At 43.5% G+C, this 26,939-nt stretch overlaps 1 protein-coding gene across 1 annotated transcript; it reads right to left on the bottom strand.

Moving 5' to 3' along the window:
• Positions 1 to 394: 394 nt before the first annotated feature.
• LOC141145744 (zona pellucida sperm-binding protein 2-like) lies at positions 395 to 26,939 on the bottom strand. The gene is made up of 16 exons (XM_073632626.1): positions 26,858 to 26,939; positions 20,759 to 20,844; positions 20,337 to 20,489; positions 15,901 to 15,939; positions 13,437 to 13,607; positions 12,463 to 12,559; positions 8,873 to 9,060; positions 8,604 to 8,745; positions 8,318 to 8,496; positions 8,129 to 8,220; positions 4,009 to 4,139; positions 2,930 to 3,119; positions 2,363 to 2,495; positions 743 to 836; positions 579 to 668; positions 395 to 504 (listed from the first exon to the last, which is right to left on the bottom strand). The coding sequence occupies exons 3-16, from the start codon at positions 20,445 to 20,447 to the stop codon at positions 395 to 397; spliced, it is 1,767 nt and encodes a 588-aa protein (XP_073488727.1). The 5' UTR covers positions 20,448 to 20,489; positions 20,759 to 20,844; positions 26,858 to 26,939.

Here is a 26,939-nt window from a genome sequence, read left to right as displayed (position 1 = left end):
CCAGAACATTCTCCCTGGAAGCAGGGGAGGCCCCTTAGAACTAGCGCACAGGTGGTCACACCCACTGCTACACTAACCACTCCCAGCCCCCAGATCAAAACAGACAGGCCTAGCTCAAAGCCTAGGCCTGCCTAAATTTACTTGTGCCGACAGTCTCCCTAGTAAAAATCCTACACTAGCACCTATTTATTGGTAGAGGTGCAACACTTCCAAAAAAAACTAGAAAGCCAAAAAGATTTTCCTTAGAAAAAAATTAAAAAAAAAGAAGAAAGCCCAAACAAGCTGTTTTGTAGTGGCCATGAGCCCTGAATTGGGGCTTGTATGCCCAGGTATTTCACACACATTTAAGGGTTTCAAAATTTTATTACAAATTTACAGTGTAGCACATTACAGTTTAATGTTTTGCCTTGTGTGACAGCAGCACGACTGCCAGGACAACCACAGCAACGATACCAAAGGCAGGCAGGACTCCAAGAGTGATCCGTTCGATGACACTGGACTCATCTAGAAGAATACATGGGCGTTAGTGTACGGTTGCCACGCTTCTAATGTCAAATTGCTGATGTGATGACCATTACCTTGGAGGACCATGGCAGGATCGGAGTCCACAAACAGTAATGGTCCAGGAAGACTGGCCAGCATGGAATGTCTGTTTAAAAATAATTCATCTGCAACAGAAATAGTAAAACATTAACAGAAAAGCAGTATTTGGGTAAGGGGGGTGTTTAATGGAAGCACTTGCCTCTTTTCCTCCTAGAACCCAAACAACTCTTCGTACAGAGGGGGTAGTCTGGAGACTGGATACTGCAAATAAGAGCACTGCAGTGGAAGTAAACCTGAAAATAAGATGTTGGTCATTTGTATATTTGAAGATTTCCCCATTACAAAAAATATACAACCTTGCTAACGGCAACACATTGGGTGTAGGCTTAGCATTGGCCTAGAGGTGTTGAAGCCAATTGAGTTTTAGCCACCTTGATCCCCTTAACCATGTCCAACCCAAAAAGGTACGTATCTGTACACCCTCGGGTTTCAGTAGTTACACCGGGATGGTGGATACACCGACAGGCACTATCCTGGTATCATTTTCAGCCAGCAGTGAACGGAGTGGCTAGTTATCCACTCCATCACTCCTGCAGGAGGGGGAAGGGGGTCCCACCCCACTGCCAGCTCTGTCGGATCGCAGAGGCCAGGAGCGATGCAACCAGCAGCAATTGCTGCCCTGTACAGGAGGAACCAACATAGTCCCCCCTCTATAACCCTGGAAGCCAGGAGCGACAAGTGGTCTGTCACTTCCAGTTCCTCAACTTTGTTTTACCTGGCCACCAGGAAAGCAGCCAGTCTGATCGGCTGCATGGGGGGGGCCCCCAAAGGATATTTGGGGTTTAGTAGACCCCAAATTTCTCCATAAAGGGGACCTGCAACAGCCCTTGTGACAAAAAAAAAAAAAAAAAAGTGTTGCTAAACACACTTTTTAATAAAACAAAATTTAAAGCCCCCCGTCCCACCGAGCTTACACGCAAATACAAACAGATATGTAAATGGTGACTGCACCATGTATGAGGGATTGGTGCGAACGTCAGAGCAAAAGCAATAATTCTAGCACCAGACCTCCTGTGCAACTCTAAACTGGTAACTGTGTTTAAAGCATCACCTATTGAGCATTTTAAGCACCGTAGTTTGCTGCAGATGCAATTTTAAAGCGTGACATGTTAGGTATCCATTTACTTGGCGTAACATCTTTCACATTGTACAAAAAAAAATTTTGCATTTGAAAAACCGCTGTGCAAATACCGTGTGACATAAAATTACAACACCCACCATTTTATTCTATTCTCTGCAAAAAAAATATAAAATTGGGTTCCAAATAGTTTTCTAGCAAAGAAAAAAAAAAAAAATATATATATAAAAAGATTTTTCACATGTAGGAGCGCAGTGTCAGAAATGGCCTGGATGGCAACTCATGTAAAGATAATTTATTAGTTACTAGCTGCCATTTTGTTCACATCCTAGCATCTAAAATGTCAGTGCTATTCCAGGGTACCCCAAAAAAAAAAAAAAAAAAAAAAAAAAAAAAAGTTTAGTGTTAAATTTACTTTCCTACCAAGTAAATCTTATGCCTGTACACTGAACCAAGATCCCTTCAATCTGCCAGCCCAGCAATAAAGTGGAGAGAGTTGCTTGAGGGTCTAGAACAGGAGACCAGCCCAAGCCGACATTACTCCGCCATAGCTACAGTACAACGTCACCCTAGAACATGAACTTGCAGGATCGGCCTGAATAACTAATCCAGCCATCACAAAGACAAAGCTGGGAAAAAAAAAAAAAAAAGTTTGATGCACTTTAAGACACCAATACTTACAAGGTTAGTTGATACATCACCACCCACAGTAAATGCAAAAGCCTTCACTTCAAACCGCTTACGGTGTTTTGGCAGTGCCACATTGGAGACTGGATGAATAACTGTAAGGTAGTTGTCTTTGTCTTCTGCGCAACTAAAAAAAAAAAAAAAATATATGTTAAATAAAAATAAAAAAAAGTTACCCAATATAGCTAGAAATCCCCAAAACCTCCCCATAAACTAGACCAAACCACGTGTTCACCCTTCCATGTTCTGATCTCAAGTATAATTTTTGGCAATCCCTGCTCATTTTTATAAAATGGACTTATAGTGTGGGTGACTGGCCATGGTATTTTATGTATAAAATGCTTTGTAAAAAAAAAAAAAAAAAAAAAAAAAAAAAAAATAGACTTGAAGTCTGTTGAGTCTTCAATACAGAATATAGGAGGTGGAATAGTTTGGATTTTGGAGTTGGCTAGCAATATTTGATCTGCTGCTAAATTAAGGTTTTTGCTTCTTCAGGTTGCATAAAAGGCATCTGCCATCTAATCTTGAAAACTGCAACTGTGTATTTGGCAAGCGGATTACCCATCTACAACGATCTTCCATTGAGGGGAAGCGTTGGGGTCAGGAGACATGGTTGCCCAGCAGTCATTCAGTATCAGCTCAATGTTCGGGTCGCTGCGATTCAGAACCTGCACCTCGAGGTAGATGGGATCACGAAGAGTCTTCACAACTGGATACTGGTTATCCTTATACAGTACTGCATAGGAGTCATCTTATAGGGAAAATAAAAATGGTTCAAATCATTACATGGTTGAAGAGGCAAGTTAAACAAAAAAAACAAAAAATAATAATTCACATAACCTTACACAGTTGATCCAGAGGGAGTCCTTGATCCCTAGAAGGCAATAGCTATTCCTTGGATCAACTACCCCTGGTGTTATGACCTATAAATGTTAGCTCCCCGTTATATTTTGTGTATTGATTGCATCCAGCTCTTTAAACCACCTGAGCTGGCCACAACTTATTTTTGAAGGAGTCCAATTTGCATAGCTTACTGTGAAGAATCCTTTCCATACGAGGTCAAATCTTTTTTTCCTTCAGAAGTAAAGAGTGCCCCCCTGTAATAACCTTGAAGTAGATAACACTAAGTTCCCTATACGGACCACTTCTGTATTTCTACATGGTCATAGCCTGGAGCATCTCCAGAGACTAAATTCAGTTCCTCTAATCTTTCCTCATAGTGGAGCTCCTCCATGTCTTCTGTGTGGTTCCCCCCTCCTTTTCTCCAAGGCAATTAACCCCTGCTCCACCACCTACAGAGGAGCCAAATAGTTTGGCCTAACCACTAGCAACCCAAGAGGGTGCTATATTCATTTTTTCAGATATCCTTTTATGAGTCGGTTCTCAAAAACAGAACATTCAAGATGAGGCCTAACACTTTCTACTATGGAGGTATAGACTCCAGAGACTTAATCTGCCCTGTATAAAGTTTTGGAAACCGCAGCTTGGCATTGTTGGCTGTTAAGTCTATGATCTACAAGAACACTCAGGTCCCCCCCACCCAACTATCAGAAGAGCCAGATACCCCCACCATTGACTCCCGCAATCAGATTTGGTCATTTCCCCGTGTCTGAGAATTAAGGCAACAAGCTTCGACATACCATGATAGAGATTAAGTACAAAGGAAATTGGACCATCGTATCTTTCAGAGACTGGAAGAGGAGATGGCGTCAGAACATTCACAGTAAACGAAACTCCACCAGAGACATTGTACCGACAACGAACAGTCTCCCTGCAAAAGAAACTTCTATTGTAGACTTTAAAAAAGCCCCAACTAGCAATTGAAGTAAAGTCCTTTATGAAGGTCTTATATGGTCTAGGAATTTTTAGAACACACACGTTCAAATTCTACACTAGACCAGAAACTACACCGAGGATAGGCAGTTCAAGAGGGTCTCTGTAGACACTTTAAATGACTGCATTTACCATTTCATTATACACCAACACTATTACATTTAACTTAGTGTATGCAGAAATATGTTATGCCATTTCTATTATGGCCTGGAATGAGGTGTCTGCACCATTAGTGCAGGGGTCTCCAAAGTTTAGAAAACAAGAGCCAGTTTTTTGCCCTTCAGACTTCAGGGGGGGGGGGGCTGCACTGTGGCCAGGAGGGAGTGGAAGTAAACTTGGAGATCACTGTATTTGTGCAACAATGCTATACTCTAAAGGCAGGGGGAGGCAACCTGGGACCCTCCAGTTGTTGTGGAACTACATTTCCCTGTGAGGCATTGAAAGGCTGGCAGTTACCATTACTCCGAGGCATGATGGGAGTTTAGTTCTGCAACAGCTGGAGGGCCCCAGGTTTCCTATCCCTGCTCCAAGGAGTAATTTTGGTTGCAAAACCCCCCCAAAAAGTATAAGTCCTAGTTCTTCAAAGTTAATGTTTTATAAAGACCCTGGGAAATAAAACTGCGGTCACAGGATTTACAGGGGGATCCATTTATCAGACCTTTGTTTTCTTCAATACATTCTCCATGCATATAGTTTAGAGCAGCCTTTCTCAACCAGGTATACAAGCCAGCAGATGAAGCCTGCCTTTCAGTTACACAAAAGCCACAGGTTCCCATTGTGTACCATTGCGACCGCATTCTGACCACCAATGACCCTTCCCTGCCCCCTTGCCATCAGCACTGGAGTCCCAGTAGCCGAGGGATGGAGAAAAACTGAGGGAGCAGAAAGAAAAACCATTGGAATACTAGTCAGTACCAGTGTGCAAAAGTATTGGATTTGGAGAAATAAATCCCCTCAAACATTAAGTGTCCTACATGTGTGGATGTTGACACATTCTGTAAAACTTTTAGAATGGTTTATGTAGCACCCTGATGTTTAGGTATGGTTGCCATCAAATTTACCAAGTGATAGTTGCCTTGGCTAATTGATAGGTCAATTTGACTCCAATTCTGGAATTGCTGCACTTCTCTCTTCTGCCACTAGATGGATGGTTATATGATGACATTAGATAAAAAGGGGATTGCAAGGACAGATTAGGAATGAATGGGTTGTCTCAGCCAATGGGCAGGAATCTTCTTGGGTCCCTTGGCCTGCTGGGAGAGCCTATTTGGGTTGAGTCAGGTGATCAGGGTTCTGTGCCATCTGGACAGCTGTCTGGGTGGACATGTGTTGTGTTGGAGTCTGCCAATTAACATTGCATCTACTTAAGGGTGTCCTTGCCACAACCCTCTACCACAGTTCTGTTTAAGAGACAATAAATCTTTTTATTCAAGTAGTGTCTGGCGCCCATCAATCTACCTTGCATTACACCCACCATGCCTTGTAATCCACTCTACACAGAAGGATGTCAGCTGTCCCCAACCTTGGGAGGTCATCATTAGGCCTCAGGGGCCCCAGGACTTTAACACATTTAACACAATACATTTAAATTTTAGAAATGGGGTGCCTTGAGACTGTCCATAGTTTCAAAGGGTACCTTGACTGAAAAAAGGGTGCGAAACACCACCCTAGAGAAATGGTGACCTTAGAGCTTTACTTTCAGGTAAAACAAGGTGCTTAGTTTCAACTTCTTGAATAAAAACCAAAAGATTAGCGATTACCACAATGTTGCAATAATCAGCAAAGTGATGTTTCTCCCCCCCCCCCCCCCCCCATCTTCTGGTGGTACCTGGTGAACAATTAGAACTACCAGATATTAAACAAGGCCTCCAGGACGACAGAAAGGGCAAAATCTGTTCAAGATTTTGTAACCTACGATTTTGAATTTTTTTTTTAACTTGGTACAAATAGAGCAATGCAGTAGGACTGATTTACTAAAACTGGAGTGAGCAAAATCTGGTGCAGCTGTGCATGGAAAACCAATCAGCTTCCAGGTTGGATTGTCAAAATCCTAATTGAACAAACTGAAGTTAGGAGCCGATTGGCTACCATGCACAGCTGCACCAGATTCGGAGTGCTCCGGTTGTATTAAAGCTCCCCCCATTGTACTCTTGTATTTGTCAGCCGGTAGCAACTCAATGTCAACCAGAAAACTCCCGTTTTGTAGTCTAGAGGGTTGCATTTTGATTTTTTTTTTTTTTTTTTAAAAGACTGGAATAGGATTAAGATTCAGTTGTATATCAATCTCTAGATGGACATAATGAATCTGAAAAAAAATATATAAAATTTGTTTAATCAGATGATTAAATCTCATTCTCTTGGTGCATTGGCCTAGCACCCAAAAAAATAATATTTTTTTTAATCCACCCAGACCAATGACTATGAAACGAATGCCGAAGGTAGGCAACAAATTCCAAAAACGAATCGTTGAAACGAAAATTTAGCAACAAATGAATGCATCCAAAACAAAATTTCCATCATGCACATATATTCCATGGCAAGGTACCTCTTTTTTTAAATAAAGTTACAATTCCACAAAGTGTCCTAGCTATGAGACATGTAGGCAACCTGGGTGAGAAGCAGAAGCCCCAACACTGTAAAAACCACTGTAGAAGAACAGGCTGTACTCCAATGAAGTCACAAAAATCCTGCAAGTTGATTGAGTGGAATCACGCATTGTATGCTTTAAGTCCATCATATAATAGGTTTCACCTATCTAGGACAGTCAAGACTGTCAAACGTTTGTGGGGGGGGGGGTATACACAACCCGCACCAGACCAAAAAAGTAAAAAAAAAAAGTTGTCTTATCCAAGAAGCGCTGGGATTGCGATAGGAGTTGGGGTAGAGGGGGGGCAAAAACCATTTGGAAAAATCCACTGGCTTAGGTTGGCTGTAGACCTGTATGGTTAGTTTTGAATTAAAGCGGCCAAATGTTTTGTTATTCGGATTAATCCAAATTACAATAGTAAAATCTGAAACGATTATGCAAAAACTGCAGACAGAATTTGAATCAAATTTTCAAAGTGAATAAAATAGAATAGAAGAATATAATAGAGTAGGAAAGACAAAAAATAAAAAAAAAAAAAAAAAAAATGAAAATATCTATAACTTCCCCCCCTTAAAATCAGGGGACCGTTGTGGGCGAGTGTTATATGCCGATCACCGCTGATTGTGAGCGGAGCGATCGCGCCGAGATACATAGCCGAGTGTACTCGGCTCCGCTCAGTCACACCCAGTCCCACCATTGGACCTGTGTTATGTCCATCATAGGGCGGGACTGGGCATGACTGAGTGGAGCCGAGTACTCGGCTATGTGCATCTTGGCTCCGCCCAGTCCCTGCGATCTTGGCGGCACCATATTTAAATCTGGACAAGGCTGCAATGGACACTGATAAGGCTGCATTGATGGGCATTTAAATGCAAGACATACATACAAAAAGACTAGCATGAATTATTTTCTGGAATTCAGACAGAATATAAAATCTAACCATTTCCCTAACAAAAAAAACCCCAACTCAAAACAGAAAACATAATGGAATCTGAAATTAGAAATAGAATGCATAGAACAGTTTTCCTGCATTTCAATGGATTAGAACGAAACAAATTCCAGAAACAAAAATTTAACTAAACACATTTATGCAAAGGAGGAACCAAAATTTTCTCATTCTGCACATGTCTAGTTGGCTAACAGGCAAGGCTATACTAGATTTTTTTTCCAACTACATTGGAAGGCAGCCAGTTCTACAGTAGTTTCAGTTCTGGGTCATAACCTCTTGGGAAGCAATCTGCCACTTTCAGATGAAGTGGTTTCCCACCAAATCCAATGGGCAAGTTCAGGTGTCATTTTTAGGCATGACCCCCCCCCCCCCCACCGTATTACTTCTATACCTGAATTCACTGTCTCTCGAAATTATTCTTCTAGGCTTATCCTTCCAGAGGGCATGGACCTCATTCTCATAGACGAGAACCCCATCTACAAACTACAAAAAGGGTTTTTGTTAAACAGGTCCTTCAAAAATGGTTGTAGGCTAGACGAGCCGCGTCAAAGAAAATAAAAAAAAAAAAACAAACACTTACGCTCATTTTTGTGCCACAATCTGTCAGAGAGAAGCTGAACAAAACGAATTGGTCCATCTTTTTTTTTGGCTTGCACTGACCGTTCCCCAGAATCACCGTATCCAAGTTCAGACTAGGTCTTGTTCGCCAGGACGAAACCCGAATGGACATAAAGCCATCTGCCGTGCAGTTTGTAGAAGCTAAAAAGAAAATTTAAGAGAATATAAAAATTTTATATCTTAAAAATATAAAAAAGATAATATTTGAACCCAAAGTTCCCATGTATGCGATTGGTCACCCAACTCACTAGGATCCCGTGTATTATTCCGTGTATTATCCTGTGTACTGCACTGCTCAGAGCACACTCCAGGAAGCCTCATTGGCACACTAATATCGTCCACCGCAAAGACCAGAGTGAAAGGTGTCAAGCAGACCTTTCTTTGAAAAGCCTAAGACCAAGAGAAAAAAAAAAAAAAAAAAACCCACACAAGTATTTATGTGACCACACTTTAGTGTTAGGGGTAAAAAAATAAATAATAAAAAGTGTTGCACTCCAGCTGAAAATGTAAAGTTTACCTTTAGCTTCTCCTCCAAGATTATTATTTGGGTTCCACTGCTGGTGTCAACAGTCAAGCCTTGCTTCTGGAGCTCAGCCATACTACTTGGTATTGGAATGAGTACATTGTTCATGTTAATATACTGTAGATAACCATTAAATGGAGGAACAGAGATCTCTATATGGGTGTCATTGCATGGGAAGGGCCCTGCAAGTAAAAGTTGCACATACATTAGACAAGACTGGAAATTAAATTTCAGCATGGTACCAGCCAAACTTCATAGGACAGTTTAAAAGGAGAAATTTACCTACAACTTGAAGAAATAACGTTTAGAGGAACATACATCCTACATTAGTTAGGCTACAAACATTGTTTACATATGCTGTAGGCAATTTACAGCACCGCTGCAGTTTCTTGCTGGGGCTGCCATTTTGCCAAAGCCCAGAGTCCCTGAACAGCAGTAAATCATAAAAAGGAACTAAACCCATCAATTTAACGGAAAAAAAAAAAAAAAGTGTTGCATTCCTGGAATGCTGGGATTGCTAACAGTTTGGTTGAGGACACAAGCAATTGTGACTGTCAATTCAAATGACTGGTGTTAATAGCTGATCTCATGTGCAGCACCATGGCAGTTGCAGATCAAAACAGAAGCAGCTTCCTCAGCTGTAAAGGATTAGAGGGGTTTAATTATGCTTTATGTGGACGTAAACCCAGTTTTTTCAGGTCTTGTAACAGAGGGGAGACATTTGACAGGTAGAGGATACAAGCAGGAGGCATGTATATCCCTATAGATAACCCCTATGGCAGGAGTTTAGAAAGGATGAGGTGGGGGGGGGGGGTTTACATTCACTTTAAGTCTGTCGACAGATCGGCCTCTGAAAATTCGGCACAGTGCCTAAAAATAGAGAGCAACTGAGCATGTGCAGAGCGAGACAGTATTACTTGATTGTAAACAGTATAGATCCTTATTTTTTTAATGTTACATCTGCAACAGGGGCCAGCATGAAGTCATCTAGCAGGACCCAATTTTTTGACTAAAGTTCCACTTTAAACATCAGATTTTAAAATTTCCATTAGATTCTTATTGAAAGTCCACGCTTTACTGGAAACGAGTAGAATTGTTACAAAAAAAAAACCAAACCTCATTTTGGAAATGTTCAAAATTCAAATGGTTTGTAGGGTTTAATACAGTAGATGGCTGTTCAACTGTAGTGAGGAGTAAAATTCAAAAAGATTATATCCTGCAATTTGCAAAATTCAACTGAATGTCGTTTCCACAAACAAGTTTCTGGGATTATTCCTATAGCAGGTCTGGATGACTTTTTACCGGTTTGCAAATTAAATTAGTGGATGCCAAAAACAAATGTTTTTAGCCAGATTATTCTACAAATGTTTAAAATTAAAAGCTCTATGGCTATCCTAACCAAAAAAAAAAGGATTTTATACTAAACCTAGATGAAAAAAAAAAAAAATCCAAAGAATGCAATGTCCCATATGTAGCATTTTTCTAGTGTAGGCTGCCAGGAAAAGGTCACTCCTCCAATCAGTGGAGCAGGGGTTGATTGTTTAGGCCTGTTCAGTGTCCCTTAGGCTGCTGTTCAGTTCCCCCTATATTCTAGAATTGTAGTGTGTGAGGAAGAACGGTGTGCAGCCTAGACACGGGCATGTGCCAGATGTGCCTGGGCACACCCTAATCACCCATGCACATTAGTATCATCACTATGTGGCAGCAGGAAGATTGGAAGATTCTTCTTGCTGACTTTGCCATAAGTCTTTACGCTCACTGCTGGTAGGGAGATCAATGTGCTGGGGATACACACACACACACACACACACACACACGTGTGAGACTGAATATTTAGTGAGAATCTAGCCAATCAATAGGGGAGGTGTGCCCAGGTGGTGACTGGAAAGCACACAATTGGTCTGAGGTAGAGGGAGAGTTTCTGGGTCAATTCACAAAGTCTAGTCCTGGAGTCAGTTTTAGGCCTGGAGAACATTAGAAAAAAAAAAAAGTAAGGAGGGAATTGGGGGAAGTGCCCAGCCATCCTATGGTGGTGCGAGTCTCCCCTTCAATGGAGAGGGCCCAGTGGATATCAGAGGAAGCAACCAATGATCTGGTGGTTGTGTTTGAGTAGAAGACCCAATCTGGGGGAGTTAGTGACGGTGCAGCTTTTAGTCCTTTGAAAGTCATGGTCAGCATTAGATTCTGTAGGACATTCTGTGCAGTTCAGAAGTTAAAGAGTTGAGTCCTCAAAGTAAAAAAGGTCACCAGTTTTGGTGTATCCCATGCTCCCTCCATCCTAAAGTTCACCATTACAGTAAAACCCCATAAACACACCCCTAGGATTGTTCATTCAAGCTTTTGAGTGAAGAAAATGCCAGGTGCGCTATAACTTGGGGAAAGGAATCAAGCCCACCAGCAGTTCTTTAGGGGCCTACACAAAGTTTAGTCCCTGCAGCCCTGTGCTTTGACCAGAATGAACTAAAGTCAGCAACCAGCCTCCCAATTCCAACCAAATAAGTCCTTGTCACTTAAAGTCAAAATGGAGGGCCAAACATGCTGAAACCTCAGAATAGGATTAATCTCCAATGAAAAAGGGCCATGCTTGTTTTTAAATGCATAGAAAACACCATTGGTTTTTCCCAGTTTGTGCACAGGAATAGGGGGGCACACTACAAAAGCATACGCATATAGTAGAACTGAGTGTCAGGCAAAACCAAATGCCATTATGCATCAAGAGCCATCTACCCTACATTTAGATCCACCTCCTCAGAAGGCACCGCTTGGAGAAAAAGGTGGTCAGCCATTCTGCTGCAGGCTCACATGGGAGGTAAATGTGGGCAGAGAGATGACCTTTGTCCTTTTTACTGTCATAACAGCAAGCAGGATGTTTGTGGCTCAGTAGTCTTAACCAAGCTGTACTAGCACAGGGGCACTGGACAGGCAGGGGTTTTAAAGTTCTACATAACACTGAACATTAGAAGGACTGGTTTCTGAAACCACAATTCAGAAGACCTCCCAACTACATTAGGAGTTGCCCATGCCATGTACCAGTTATGTCCTATCTACTAGCAAGTTCACCTGGTCCATACGACTTTCTTCCCACAAATTAGAGTGAAAATGCCCAGAACACACTGCACCCCTTTCCCACCACAGAAGCAGTACAGTAGCCACATTGCCAAACCTCTGCAGGAAAGAACTTGCCATCAGAGGCCCCGACTTGAAAGCAGTGCTCAGCCCCACTTACCATAATGTCCCTCCATTCTAGAGGGTAGGTAGGTGCAACCCAACCCCAATACTGTCCTCTACATGCCTTTACTCCAAACCTTGGGCTGCATGTGCCCACCAGGCCACAAGCCTTAAGACTCCATGTGGCCCAGTCACCCTGAACACAACATAGGCTCAAACAAACACCCAACACCCCTTTCTGCTCTCAGACAATAGGAAACCCAATCTAAACTCTGAACTGGAGGGTTGAGGGTGGGGGGGATTTCCACCATTTTTGTGTGGTGGGGAAATGGATAATAAGTTTCTCAGATCCTAGAGTTTAGAAGTACTATTATAAATTAAAAAAAATAAATAAAAATTAAAAAAAAAAATTATACCTGGAACACATAGAATTTTCACTGCAATGGTGATTTTTGGGTAAAGCTTTTCCAAAACGATTTCGATGTCTCCAATATAAAGTATTTGATTTCTGGCCTAGAAAGACAGAGTTGAAGTTAACGAGACAGGTAAAAAAAAAAAAGTCCAACTAGACCAGTGTTTCTCAACAGGGGTGCTGGGGAGTCCACGGGGTGCTGCATCGGCTCGATCTGAGTGATCCTCCGTTAACCCCTGTGCTATAGGGCAGAGATCACCGTTCACTCCTGTGTGCAGAGGAGGCAGAGAGCTGTGCCCACACCTCCCCCACTCACTCAGTACTCTTGTTGTGCCAGCCGACTGCATCCTACCAACCAGTGATGTCATTCGTTGCTAAGGACTCGCTGGCAAGACTGCAGGGGGGGGGCAGTGGAGGCACAACCCCCTCCTGGCCATCCCCCTTACTGCTGCCGTCACTACTGTTGGGTCAGAATTTGTGCCAAGAGGAGGGATTTGGAAGGGTTTGCGGGGGGGGGGGGGGGGGGGGGAGGATGGGGAGATTACATCCTATAGACCATGGAGTAAATTTTAGAGCTTGTTCACAAAAATGTGCTGCATTTTGCAGATGCCTCTGGGTGACAATGCTTAATAGCCCCCCCCCCCCTCCTTCCACACATCTAGCAACTGCACCTGCTTAAAATGCATGGTACTGTAGTATCGTGTGTTTTTTGCAAATGTAAAAATCCCGCTGGAACCCTTTTGGGTGTTTCACATGGAGAGCAGCAAAAAAAAAAAAAAAAAAAAAAAAAAGCGCAATGCGTGGGAACATGCAAATGAGTGCACCTACTGGTGTGAACGGGCCTTCAGTCTGGTGTGCTCCCAGAATTGTGAGCAATTCTAAAAGCTACCATGATTAAACAAAAAAACCAAAACAAAAAAAAAAAAAAACAAAAACCAAACAAACACCAAAAAAAGTTGAACACTGATCTAGACTTACAGGTATTTTATTAATCCCAAAGGCATCATAGCGGATCTGGAGCATAAAGTTCTCACTGTCGCTTGTTATGTTGTATCCGTAAGTTATGGCTGTTGAAACGTTCACTTTTGTTTTCTGGGTTCCATTGTAGATCACTACCTTCCATGTGGCTACCGGTGGCACAGAAACCAGCTGAAAGATTTTGTAAAGTCAGCATTAGTTGATCGGAGGAAAGCATGAAGTACCTATGTTGGAGAGAATGTGCAAGTTGCCGCTAGAGGTGGGCACAAGGGAAAAAATGTGTCGCGTCTTGGATGCATTTAAGTTAAATTGTTTCAACAAATTAGAATTTTGTTTTCTAAAAATGTGTTTATTCGGATTAGCTATAGAATCAATTTGTATAGAAAAATAAATAAAACCCACCCCCACACAATAGAAAGCATATAAACGATTTTCTGAAATTCAAATAGAATACATTTGAATAGAGGAAAAAAAAAAAAAAAAAAAGTATATAATATATAAATATTATAATATATATAAATAATATATAAATAGATAGAATAGAGTAGAAGAATAAAAACCCTATTCTTTCTATTCAAATGCATTTGAATTTCAGAAGATGGTTATACGCTTTCTACGCTGGGTTTTTTTTTTTAATAACCATTTCCCAAAATTCAAATAGAATCAACTTGTTTTAGAATCGACAATAGGAAGATGGTTACATTTTGTTTTTTGCCATTCTAAATTCGAATTTATATATTTTATTGTTTTTGAATTAGATTTTCTATGCAAATTTCAGAAGACATTATATTCCATTTTATTCCCTTATGAATATTAGAACACTATTTGAATCATAAACGAAACGAATTCCGAAAACAAATTGAACAAGCTAAACAAATTTAAAGTGGAGGGCCACCAAAAAAAAAAAAAAAAAGTTACTTACCTGAAACCTTTGTTGGTAGGCAGTCTTCCTAATCTGCCTCTTCCTATTCCGCAGCATGTCCCGCTCCTCGGTAAGCGGCCCTGTTACCTTCTGGGAACTGTGTTCCCAGAAAACCATGGGGCCATTCACAGAGCGCCACGCGTGCACAGTAGCAAACTGGCAGTGAAGCCGCAAGGCTCCACTGCCTGTTTCCCTTAGTTATGAAGGCGGTGCTGGGAGCCGAGAGACGGGTCGGCCTCAGAGCCGACATCGCGGGCACCCAGGACAGGTAAGTACTTATTTAAAGTCAGCAGCTACAATGTTTGTAGCTGCTGACTTAAGGTTTTTCCTGGCCGGAACCCCCCCCCCCCTCCCTTTAATCAAGTTTATGTAAACTAAATTAATTTTGTTCTGCACACGTCTATAGGGCAACAATGTCAAAATTATAATATAAAATACATTTTTAGGAGCCCCATCAGGGAGTTTTGGACAAATATTGGGGTTTAAACAAGAGGAATCTGTGCCACATGGGGTGATTAGGCTGTTGCCCAGGCACACACACACACCTATGGAAAGGACACAGCTCTGTCCAGTCTTCCTCCTCAATGACCAGCAGGTGTTGGTGGTCATCCATTGACTGGCACCCGCTGGTGGGCTTGTGCTGTGACCAATCACAGCTGGCATGCTTGCCCCCCTACCTGGATCATGTACTTCGGTATGTGACCCGGCACAGAAGCTGCTTGGCCGTACTTAAGGCTAGACAGGTGGTTATGGTTAAAGCTCATATGAGCAGGGCTGCTGTTAGAACCCCCCCCCCCCCCATACAACCAACCTGACAGCCCACCCCTCCAAAATAAATAGTTTACTATGCTTCAGTTATAAACAGTGATTGGTACTGCTTAATTGATTCATTCATTCAGGAAGGGGCTGGTAAATAGGACATTTACCAGACCCTTCCCCCACACTTCCCATCCTGAAGGATTCCCATTGAGTGCTTGCAGCTGCCAGCGAGAAGGAGAGGAGGGAAGCCCACAGCACTGCAGGGGTAGGAGGGGCATACAAGGGCAAACGTATGATTCATAGGGAGGGTGATTAGTGTGATAGGGGGAAATTCCTGAAATTGATCCCCTGTATGGCTCTCTGCAGCTGCTGAAAGTGGGAGAGGTGGAGAAGCCATCTTTCAGCTGCTGCAGAGAGCCTTACAGGCTCAGTTCCAGCAATTGCCCCCCCCGCCATGCCAATCATCCTCCCTGCCCACATCAGATTCAACCCTTAGCTGGCCTGGGCCCCATACAGGACTGGTGGTACCTCATCTACAGCCCTGCATATGGGGGAATGAACATTCCAAGTGTGGTCAGGCACCAACATCTGAAGGAAAATCCTTTGTGCTTGTCTAAAATTTCTGGCAATCAAAAATGACACTAAGGCTACAATTTCTGTTGATGCATCATTTGTACTTCTGTTTGGGGGGGGCTGCAAAAAAAAAAAAAAACTGGCAGCAAAAGCTACACCCTACAAGAACTTCTCATAATTTGGATTACTCTTGAATTCCATAGACTGTACCTCATCACTGAAGTCAGGGATAGTCCGTGATATGTTTGCCTGTGGAACAAGGGAGAGGTAAAAAAAAAAAAAAAAAAGTCACATCAGTACACCACATATTTGTATACTAGGATTAAGTTTGTGAAAACGGCTTCAAAAAGGAAAAAGATCTTCAGATAAGTCTCTCCCCCCCCCCCCCCCCCATGCCTAAGAGTTTTACGGCAAAATTAGGGCCAAATGCTTCAGAAACCGGCAACACCAACCCCCTTCACCACCGTCTTGGTGCTCCATGTAGAGAAGACCTTCAAGTGGAAGTAAACCCTTCAATCGTTTTCAGCCAAGGAAGCTGCCACCTTGGTCTGTTTAATCTTCAACTGCCATAATCTGCATGTGATCCCTTAGGACACTGGCCATTGGGTGGTTTGGCGCCGAGCACAACCAATGAGACAGTTACATGTCAGGCATGTGCTGGAACTGCAACTCAACATTGATGGGTTTACTTCCACTTAGTTTCCACGATCTGCACGCTCTTGGGTCCCCCCCCCCCCCCCCCCATTTAGCACTGTGCTACTTTAATTGCCGTCATGCAACACCATTCCCAAATGAAATTTATATATAGCAAATAGCTTTTTGATCACTTCTTTGCAATAAACACCCCCCCCCCCCAAAAAAAAAAAAAAAAATTTACATATGGTTTGCGTGAAAGTTATAGGATCTGGTACAGACACTGGAATTAGCACCCCAAGCACACTAGTCATGGTGATCAGCAACTTCTACTTGGACAGGCAGTCTGACACTGATGGAACTACCAGGTCACAAAAAGTTGCACTTGCAACCGAGCCCTGGCATCCGCCACTGTAAGGGACTGTGTGTTGGGGGAATTTTGGGGCAGGATGATTTGAACTGGAGAGGGAAAATGTGTACTTGGAGGAAATATGATGGAATTGAAGAGCAGAGGCTGCACTAGAAGGGGCATTTCAGCAGGGGGAAGGGGAGATTTTATGCTTAGCACTACATAGAGGGAGGGTTTGCGACACCCGATGCTCACACATCTTGGAGTTCAGCAGGTTTGCCCTGGACTCCAGAAGACCTTGTCCTGGCACTGCCACCAACAACTGAATCTTTATTTCTCCCATCAACTCCTCCCAGTTTCTTTATCACTTGCACTTTCCTATTGTGGGATAAGCTTTTGTGAGCAACCCCCCCCCCCCGTATTGGTGCATTGTAACTATTGTCCTTTTTATTTTTAACACTGCAAAACCACCAATTCTAGTACTTTGAGACAATTTAAGCTTTTTATTGGTGGCATTTAACCGCTCCCGACCGGCGCACACCGAAGTCGGCAGAATGGCACAGCTGTGCAAATGGGTGTACCTGTACATTCTTTTGAATTTGCCACCGTGTCATAGTGTGCACGCACCAGCCGCGAGCTCCGCGAGTAGTATCACGGGTCCCGGGGACTCGATCTCCGCAGGGATACCCGCAAACATCTGAGAGGAAGAACAGGGAGATGCTGATGTAAACAAGCATTTCTCCGTTCTGCCTAGTGACAGGACACCTATCACAGATCCCTGTAATCGGGAGCAGTGATCAGTGATGTGTCACACAGCCCCTCCCCCCCCCACAGTTAGAACAAGTCCCTAGGACACACTTAACCTATAGTGCCACCTAGTGGCAACCCCTTCACTGCCAGTCACACTACTAGTAAAATAAATAAAAATCCCATAAAACTATCCCCCATTTTGTAGACGCTACAACTTTTTCAATAAACGCTTATTGCAATTTTTACAAAAAAAAATATGAAGACTACGTATCGTCCTAAACTGAGGGGGAAAAAAAAATATAAAAAACAAATTTTTTAGGGATGTAGCAAAAAATATTGCTTTTTCAAAATGGTCGCTTTTTTTGTGCTATAAACCACAGAGGTGATCAAATACCACCAAAAGAAAGCCATTGAGGGAGAAAAAAAAAAAGTCAATTTTGTTTGGAAGCCACGTCGCACAACTGCGCAATTGTCAGTTAAAGCAACGCAGTGCCGAATCCCAAAAAGCGCTCTGGTCAGGAAGGAGGGGGGTAAAATCTTTTGGGGCTGAAGTGGTTAACAACCACTGAATTGTTTACTATACAAAAGGGAGAAGTGTTGCATTCTGAATAATTTTCCCTTTGATACAGATCAAATAAAAATGCCAGGGCAGTGCAAATATCCTCAAAATGATGTTTGGAAGGTAGACCCCCCCTGAAGTGATCCCTTCCCACTATTTTTTGGAAATGAAGAACATACATGCCGGTATATAATAGAGTAGTCACTTAAGCCCAGACCAAAGAATTTTCATAGATGCCAGACAGACTCACCTGGGTTCCTTGCTCTGCCCCCCTTGCCAGTCTCATTCTGCCTGCATTAGCATCAAATGCAATCACCGGGAGCCATCTTGAAGCCTTGTCAGCAGATGGGCAGAACTGGGACCTTTGCATTCATTTTATCAGCAGCATCTTTGGGTTGCTTTAGCCGGCTCCATGCAAAGCTGAAATTTGTATTGGGTGGAAAAAACCCTTTATCATGGAGCCTGGTAACGGTGCACTGGATATAGTGCATCAATGTACGGGTCGCAGAGTGAAGATGGGGGGGGGGGGGGATGAAAATGAGCATTAAGGTGCACAAAAAAGATTAAGAGTTGATGCAAGGTCACTACAGAGACAGGTTGTAATGTAGACAAGATGTACGGGGGGGGGGGGTGATGGAAGATAAACCTGGGATTCAAATTAAGACAACCTACCCTCCCCAACATTCTGGTGAAGATAAGTTCCCCTTTATGAGGGGAGGGCTCTCTATTGTAAAAACTTGACACATTGTACAGAGCTAACCAGAGTGGCTCTGTACATAGTCATCACTGATGACCAATGACTGACAAGGTACAGAGCCACTCTGGTTGGCCCAGAAAATACACATCCCACCTCCACTCCTTTCAGGTTTACATTGCTAGCAGATCAAGGACATAAGCACTGGACGATACTCTCCCCAAGGTCCTACAACTTAGTCTACATAGAATTTCCAAACTTAAGGGGGGGGGGGGGGGGTAAGTCTTCAAAACAAAATCACCCCACTCCAGCCTTGAAGACCACACCAAGAGGAAGGTTTCCTCTCCCTTGGTTAGGGATGAATCCTCTGGGGTTGCCAGTAAAGGAAATGGTTCTTCTGAACTGGCATTTGACACAGTTCCCCATAAACGTTTACTGTACAAAATAAGGTGCGTTGGCATGGACCATAGGGTGAGTACATGGATCGAAAACTGGCTACAAGGGCGAGTTCAGAGGGTGGTGATAAATGGGGAGTACTCAGAATGGTCAGGGGTGGGTAGTGGGGTCCCCCAGGGCTCTGTGCTGGGACCAATCCTATTTAATTTGTTCATAAACGATCTGGAGGATGGGATAAACAGTTCAATCTCTGTATTTGTGGACGATACTAAGCTAAGCAGGACAATAACTTCTCCGCAGGATGTGGAAACCTTGCAAGAAGAAGACCTGAACAAATGAATGGGGGAGGGGCAACTACATGGCAAATGAGGTTCAATGTAGAAAAATGTAAAATAATGCATTTGGGTGGCAAAAATATGAATGCAATCAGGGAGGGAGGAGCTGGAAATGGAGTGAGCCCAGAGAAGGGCAACAAAGCCAATAAAAAAGGTACTGGAGGACATTAGTTGTGAGGAAAGGTTGCGAGCACTGAACGAGATGCTTGAGAGGGGATATGATTTCAATGTACAAATACAATACTGGTGACCCCACAATAGGGAGAAAGCTTTTCTGCGAAAGGGAGTTTAATAAGACGTGGCCATTCAATAAAATTAGGAGAAGCGGTTTAACCTTAAACTGCATTGAGGGTTCTTTACTGTAAGAGCAGAAAGACTGGACTTCTCTTCTTCCACAGGTGGTGGTCTCAGCGGGGAGCACAGATAATTTCAAAAACTATTAGATAAGCACCTGAATGACCACAACATACAGGGATATACAATGTAATACCGACATAAAAAAATAAAATCACAGGTTGGGTTTGGACTTGTCTTTTTTCAACCTCAACTATGTAATTATGAACATCCAGAAGCTCACCATAACCCATGTAAGTGAAATGAGGCTGCCATTTCCAACCTTCTAGAATTTCTAGTCAACTAGTAACCCAACTGTTACCCATCAAGACATTCGAGTTGCTCAAAATATGCAGATAAGTCCAAGTATTGAAACCTTATGTGCACACTTGTTTTGGGTTTTCCAGAAGAGAGATCAGTGGTTTCTGACCAAAAGTACAGACTGCTGTATTGCTTATGATAGCCAATAAAAAAAAAAAAAAAAAAATTAACCCCATCACAAAGGATTCCTGGTCTGCTTTGGACAGCTCCATCGGCAATCCTAACCTGAACAAGTTCCATTTTACCAAAACCCACCAGCATGTCTGGTCACCTTACCCTCATGAAGTCCTTTCCACACTCAATGACTGGCACATCAGTAAATGGGTCCTCAGAAGCAGAGTCTGCTTGGTTATCATGGCAAGTAATCTTGTAAACTAGATTCTTCATCAATGGTTTGGTAAAGGAAATGTAAGCAATCTTTCTTCCAGCCTACAAGAGAAGAAAGGATTTCCATCAAGGCAGCCTTTGGATACGTTTAAGCAAGAGCACAAAAAGGTGACTATGCCCGTGTCCCACGCCACTATTACCCAGTTAAGACTGAATACAGTTACGCAAAACTACCCACATGTGTGCAAATAGTTTAGAGCAAAGGTCATATTGTATAGGACTTTATTGTAATCACCACTCATTGAATATGGGATATTCAACATTGAAGGTCTAAGGAGACCATACTATCTCATCCAGATTCTTAATCTTACCTCATAGCGTATGCATGCATCTGGGATAGTTAGAGTTCTTTCATCTGGATGAACATCACAAGCTTCTACTCTACCTCCACTAGGATCTGCAGAGAAAAAAAAAAAAAAAAAAAAAAGTTAGACTTACTGGTGATGGTATTTCCACGAGCCTCTCAGGACAGCACCTTGGAGTGTAGCTCCACCAGGAAACACTGACAACACCCCTTTAAATTCAACCGCTTCCACCATGCCATCAGCTGTTACCAAAGATAAGCAGACAATTACCGAGCCCAGCAAATTATAAACTAGGGAGGGAAGTAGGCTGCTGTCCTGAAAGACTTGTAGAAATCACCAGTAAGTCCAACTAAGGTTTTCTCCCTTTGCCTTTCAGGACAGAACCGAGACTTTACTTCAGGGTGGGACCACCGCTTGTAAAATCTTCCTGCCAAAAGTCTGGTCTGAGGCTGACAGATCCAACCTATAGTGCCTTATAAAAAGGTTGAAAAGCTGGACCACGTGGCAGCCTTGCATATCTGCTCTGGTGATGCCCCGGCCCTCTGCCCACAAAGCTGCCACTGCTAGTGTAGGGCAAGGCAATATTCCCTCCGGGGGTTCTAAACCCAAGGACAAGCATGCTTTAATGGCTTGTTTTAGCCACCTTGCTGGGGTACTTTTGGAAGCTTTATCCCCTTTGTGAGAATTCCTTCCATTAAGAAAAAAAAAACCCCCCACACACTAAGATTTGTTACTTCCAAGTACTTTAGGAGGCACCTTCTAACATCTAGAGCATGGAAGGCTTCTCCTGGCCCCAAAGGCATGGGACAGAAAGTAGGGAGCATGATCTCCTGCATGTGGTGAAAAGCCAAAAGACACCTTAGGTAGGCATGCTGGATCTGTCCTCAGCACCATCATGTCCAGCAGACACCTCATAAAGGGCTCCCTGATTGATAATGCCTGCAACTCGCTGATTCTACATGCAGATGTAATTGCCACCAGGAGCATTGTCTTTAGGGTCAAGAATCTTAAAGATGTCTAGCGGCTCGAACAGCAACTTAGCAAGTCCCTGAAGAACCAAGGACGTGATATGACGACACGCATTGGGATTGGAGCACTGGGTATAGTCACATTTTGACTGAAGGATATGAGCTTGGTACTCATGGTTGGCTGCATCTTGTGTCATTTTAAAATGTGAGTTATGGTTTACATTACAATTTTTTTTTTTTTAAACCAAAGGGATTACGCTATGGGCACCTCGGTTTATATTTATATTGGAAGCGCTTTGGAGCGGGAGCAGACCCAGGACCAAACAGGGGGCTTACGAACTCTGCGTTCATGGATTGACGCCTATGCTCCTTATTGTAAAAGTGAATGCATCACTTTTATCCCAATTCCCTTACCTTGCGGAATTATGCTATGAACTTTATGTTTATGTTTCTCCATATGCCCTAAACCTGCCACTGAGATTTTCCAAGCAAATACAGCCAGGAGGGGAGTGTTACGCCTTGCATCTGCCATCCTATTTTGCATCTGATTAACCCATGCTGTATACCTTACCACAACCAAAGATTTGTTGTTTTCTCAGCACTTGAATCCCATCACCAATATAGCTCATCAGTTACACTGACTTCTTTTGAAGTGGTTATCCATCACTATATCATTTTATATATTTTTCCTTCACTGGATTAAAGTTGGTTTCACTTAATATTCAGTTGTTGGTTTTCCTTTATAGACCTATATAGTCTCAACCAGGATTTTATCACGTTCATTTATGTGATCTATGTTTCTGTTCCACTGGATATTTATTCACAGGATTATGTTAATTGTTTTGTCCTGTTTTTATTAGGATTATATTTATCATGCGATTTATGTTGGTTATCGATTGCACATATTTTAATTTAGTAGTTTATTTCATCTCATATCACTCCCTCACAGCGCAAAGACCATCATTTACATAAAGATGATCCCACGGGGGGGGGGGGGGGGGGGTGTACTTGCTGCTAAACTTCTATTCCTTCCTGGAGAAAAAAAAATATATATATATATAAATATATATATATCTGAAATAGTGCTAAACGAAATTAAAGTTCTTGCTGGAACACCAGGAATTGTAGCACTTCCAGGACTTTGAAGTTAATAGTCCTGGTGATCTTCCTACTTGCTAGAAGGGCGTTAAAATTTTTCCCCAATAGTCCCCTCTTAGGATTTCTTCAGAAACCAGGCAGTTAGATTGAGGTACGCTGGATCAAGAATCTGACCTTGACCCAGAAGGTCCTCCCTGGTTGGTAATCTCCAGGGAGGTTTTGCTGAGAGATTCAATATGGTTGAGAAACAGGGTCTGTGGCCAATAGGGAGCAATTAGGATTAGGTCTGTTGACTCTGAACTTTGCTAATGGGCTAGTGTGTCCCATCTGAATGCTTGATCCTGTCTCTGGAGAGAGAAGCAGGCTGATGTTTTTGCATTTGTTTGGTTTGCAGAGAGGTCCACCTGAGGAAGGCCCTAACTTTCAGAGATCAGCTTGAATAACTCTTGGTTTAATGACCATTCTGCTTCCCTTACTTTGCTCCTGCTGAGGATGTTCGCTAGGGCAGTGGTCATCAACCCTGTCCTCAGGGCCCACTAAGGGGCCAGGTTTTATGTATTACCTTGGGGGAGATGCAGACTAGAATCCTGCAATCACTGAGCAGAAAATGATATCACCTGTGATGTATTTCAGTTATCTTGCAAACCTGGCCTGTTAGTGGGCCCTGAGGACAGGGTTGATGACCACTGCACTAGGGTGTTCTGTGCCTTTCAGATGGACTGCCAAGGCAAGGCCAAATTGTTCTGCCCAGCTCAGGATTTGATGAACTAGTTCCATTAGGGTCTTGCTCCTTGTGCCCCCCTGCTTTTAGGTATAATTCTGCCGTCATGTCTGATAACAGACATGCTGTTCCCTTAGAACCTGCTGGAAGAATAGGAGGCTTAGATGCATAGCCTGCCACTCCCACCAATTTGAGGACCTTCTTGCCCCTGGCTTGGGCCGTATGCCCAGTGTTGTCTGTTCCGCAAGGTGAGCCCCCCCCCATGCACTTGCATCTGTTAATCTTCAAGACACAGGAAAAGTCCACCTCCATTTGGAGGTGTTACTCTGGTCTCTCCACCAAAGTGATCTTGTTGCCTTTGTTACCATTTTGAACTTCTTTTCCAGAGACTCCTGGTGTGTCCAATTCAATAGAATGTCTGACTGCAGACAGAGCATGAAGCCTGGCCCACTGCACTGAAGGGATTGCTGCTGTTAACAGGCCTAGAACGGACATGGGTTCCCTTACTGAAACCCGTGTTGGTTTGAAGTGTTCTCAGGTATCTGCATCCTCCCCCCCCCCCCAATAGAATCCATTTCATATCCCAAAAACCTTACACACTGAGACAGTACAAGATTTGATTTCTAAAAGGTTAAGAAGCCAACCCAAGTTGTTTAGATGTCCCTGGGTTAGTTGCAGATTGACCACTACCTGATCTTTTGAGTCTGCGAACAGTAGTAGGTCATCCAGGTAAGGCACTTTGGAGAGCCCCATCAGTCTCAGGGACTCCAAAGCCTCTGCCACCACTTTTGTGAATACTCTGGAAGAGGATAGGCTGAAGGGCAGCGCCTGGAACGGAAGGTGCTAAATCTCCCTCCTCCCCAAAATTGACTGCTGGTCGCAGGAATTTCTGCGCTGAAGCTGCAATTAGTATGTGGAGATAAGCATCCCTCAAGTCGATAGATGCCATGTAATAGCCTGGGGTAAGTACATTTTTCAGAGAAAATAGTGTCCATCTGGAACTTTGTACTAGATTGATCTTCAACCTGAAGATTCTGAACCAGATGAAATTTCCAGATTTTTTTTTTTTGGTCAAACAAACAAAATGGGAGTAAACCCCTCCCCTTCCTGGTCCTTCGGGACTCAGGAAATAACACCCTGTTGCATCAGTTCTCTCAGGACAGACATTGCCAGGGCTTTCTCCTGATCCAGCAAAAGGAAGGCCTCCCGCCTACTGGGAGATGGTAGTCATTGCTTTGAAGTTTGCTCGGGGGGGGGGGGGGGGGGGGGGGGGGGTCTGAAGAGCACCCCACTCTGCCCCTTTGGAGGGTTCCAGGGTCTTTTCTGGGTCCGATTCTTTATGGGCTTGCTGAAAAGGACGAAAATTCTTCCTTTGCTGCACCACTTTTTCTGCAGAAAGGCTTTGTCTGCCGTTCCATCAAGGACGTCTCCAATTCTGGCCCAAACATCAGATCGCCTGTAAAGGGGATTCTGCACAAATTCACCTTTAACACCAAGTCCCCCTCCGAGAGGTGCCTGCTACCACATGGCCTTCAAGCTGTTCCAGCCAGCATTCCACATTTCTGGCTACTAAGGTAGCAGCCATTGCTGGCTTTAGGTTAGAGAAGGACAAAAGTCCCAGGCTTTTCTTAATAGCACATCTACTTTTTTTGTCCACAAAGTCCTTCAGTACACCCATGTCCTCAAATGCCAGATTGGTCCATCTAGACACTTGGGAAAAGGTGGCATCAATTTTTTGGTCTTATTCCAGACCAATACTTCTTCCTCAAAAAAATGTATTTATTTATTAATAAATAGTTTGTATCTAGATGTTCTCATCTCCTCTTCCCCTCAGAGTCAATTGTTGAGGGGGGGTTGGAGGAATACTCTCCTCTCAACTGGTCTTGAAGTGGTAGGAGGAAGACACTACTGGGAGCTTCGGCCTTGTTTCTTCATAAGGTAATGCACTCTCCTTAGGGTCTCTGCTAATTCCTGGGTCTCTGCTAATTCCTGTCTCACTGAGGAAAAGAGCTCCTTACACTCTTGTATGGACTCTTCCACTACTAGACCTGCGATGCAAGATCTGCAAAGCGGTTTGGCCCATGAGTCCTTGCATTTGGGGCATTTTCTTCCTGTAGGTCTGTCTTGGTGGTGGCTTTCTATAAGACAGAAATACCCTCATACCCCTTAAGGTGAGAAACTACTGGAACAGAGAGAAAACAGACTATGCCCCAGAGTCTCCCTCCATGCTGAGCTGCTAATGGACGTGTCACCATAGCAGACAGCTGCAGGCTCTAACCATCACAAAAAACAAAAAAGAACTCCACAAACCCAGTGAAAGGAAATAGGTGCCTCTGCACCTTTCTTACCACCTGCCTCCACCATTGCTGCCGAGGACTGTCTCCTCCATCATGAGTGCCGCAGCAGCCGCCTGTGTGTCCTTTAAATGAAGCTCCTCCAGAGTCTCCTCGCTCAGGAGCGGAAGGAAGTCCTGGCCAGATGACCCACCCCTTCCTCCTGCATTCCAGTAGCTGGAACCACATGCTGCTACACCCCACCAGAAGTCTTTGCCCCCCCTGGAAATGACATCACCCACCATCCAGGACTCAGCGCCAACATGCCAAGACCTGGCATGGATGCTCTGAGCATACCTAAGGCTGAGGACCACCAGCAGACCCTTACTCCAGTGAGCCAGCTAAGGAACAGGCACTGGAGCTGGGCTGGTCTGAACAAAACAAGTACTGCCAAAACCCCCTCCTTGGAGAGAGTGCAACCCCTCTGGTTCCCCGGCAGTGCTTCCACCATGGCAGAGGAAAAACTAAAAAAAAAAAAAACTGATGGTGTGGAAGCAGCTGAATTTAAAGGGGCGTTGTCATGCAGGGTTACCTGTGAAGGAGGTGGAGCTACATTCTCTCCCAGGTGCTGTCGTGAAGGGAGAAACGTTCGTGAGAATGATGCCTTCAGCATTAGCAAGTTGTGTTTTCTGGTGTGCCAATGGCCATGGGACGACCATCTGGAGTCCCAATGGCACTACTGTGTTCAAGCAGTGTTTGACCCTTGTTACCATTGTGATATGGATCCAAATCTCAGAATCATGGATGTTGTCTGAATTTGGATATGTAATCAAATGAATGGCACGTGTCCATTTAATACCCACACATGGGTGTGAGCACAGTTGGCCCCATGCCGTTTGGGGCCCGCAAGCCTGACACAGAAGGACACAAGACGAAAAACAAAACAAAACCATACTGAGCCTTTGTGGCACATTTATAAGGTGGGAGGTTGGAGAACACAAATAGACCTGGTTAGCAACTTGCACCATGAGCATTAGATTCCTACCTACAACATGAAGACTCTTCCAGGATCTCAGAGGAATGCCGTCTGGCTTCGATAACTGGATCCCATCATCCAAACAAGTAAA

This window comes from Aquarana catesbeiana, linkage group LG05 (genome assembly GCF_042186555.1).
Source record: "Aquarana catesbeiana isolate 2022-GZ linkage group LG05, ASM4218655v1, whole genome shotgun sequence".
NCBI classification, from domain to species: domain Eukaryota; kingdom Metazoa; phylum Chordata; class Amphibia; order Anura; family Ranidae; genus Aquarana; species Aquarana catesbeiana.
The sequence above is the reverse complement of the archived record's forward strand: the minus strand, read 5'-3'. Positions and strand labels throughout refer to the sequence as shown.

Excerpts from the sequence above, each read along its gene's own strand:
- LOC141145744 (XM_073632626.1), bottom strand. The coding sequence starts at position 20,447 with ATGAAGAATCTAGTTTACAAGATTACTTGCCATGATAACCAAGCAGAC. Across the intron at positions 15,940-20,336 it reads GTGGAAAGGACTTCATGAGG|GCAAACATATCACGGACTAT; the intron begins GTAAGGTGACCA and ends CTTGTTCCACAG. Across the intron at positions 669-742 it reads GGGTTCTAGGAGGAAAAGAG|ATGAATTATTTTTAAACAGA; the intron begins GCAAGTGCTTCC and ends TTTCTGTTGCAG.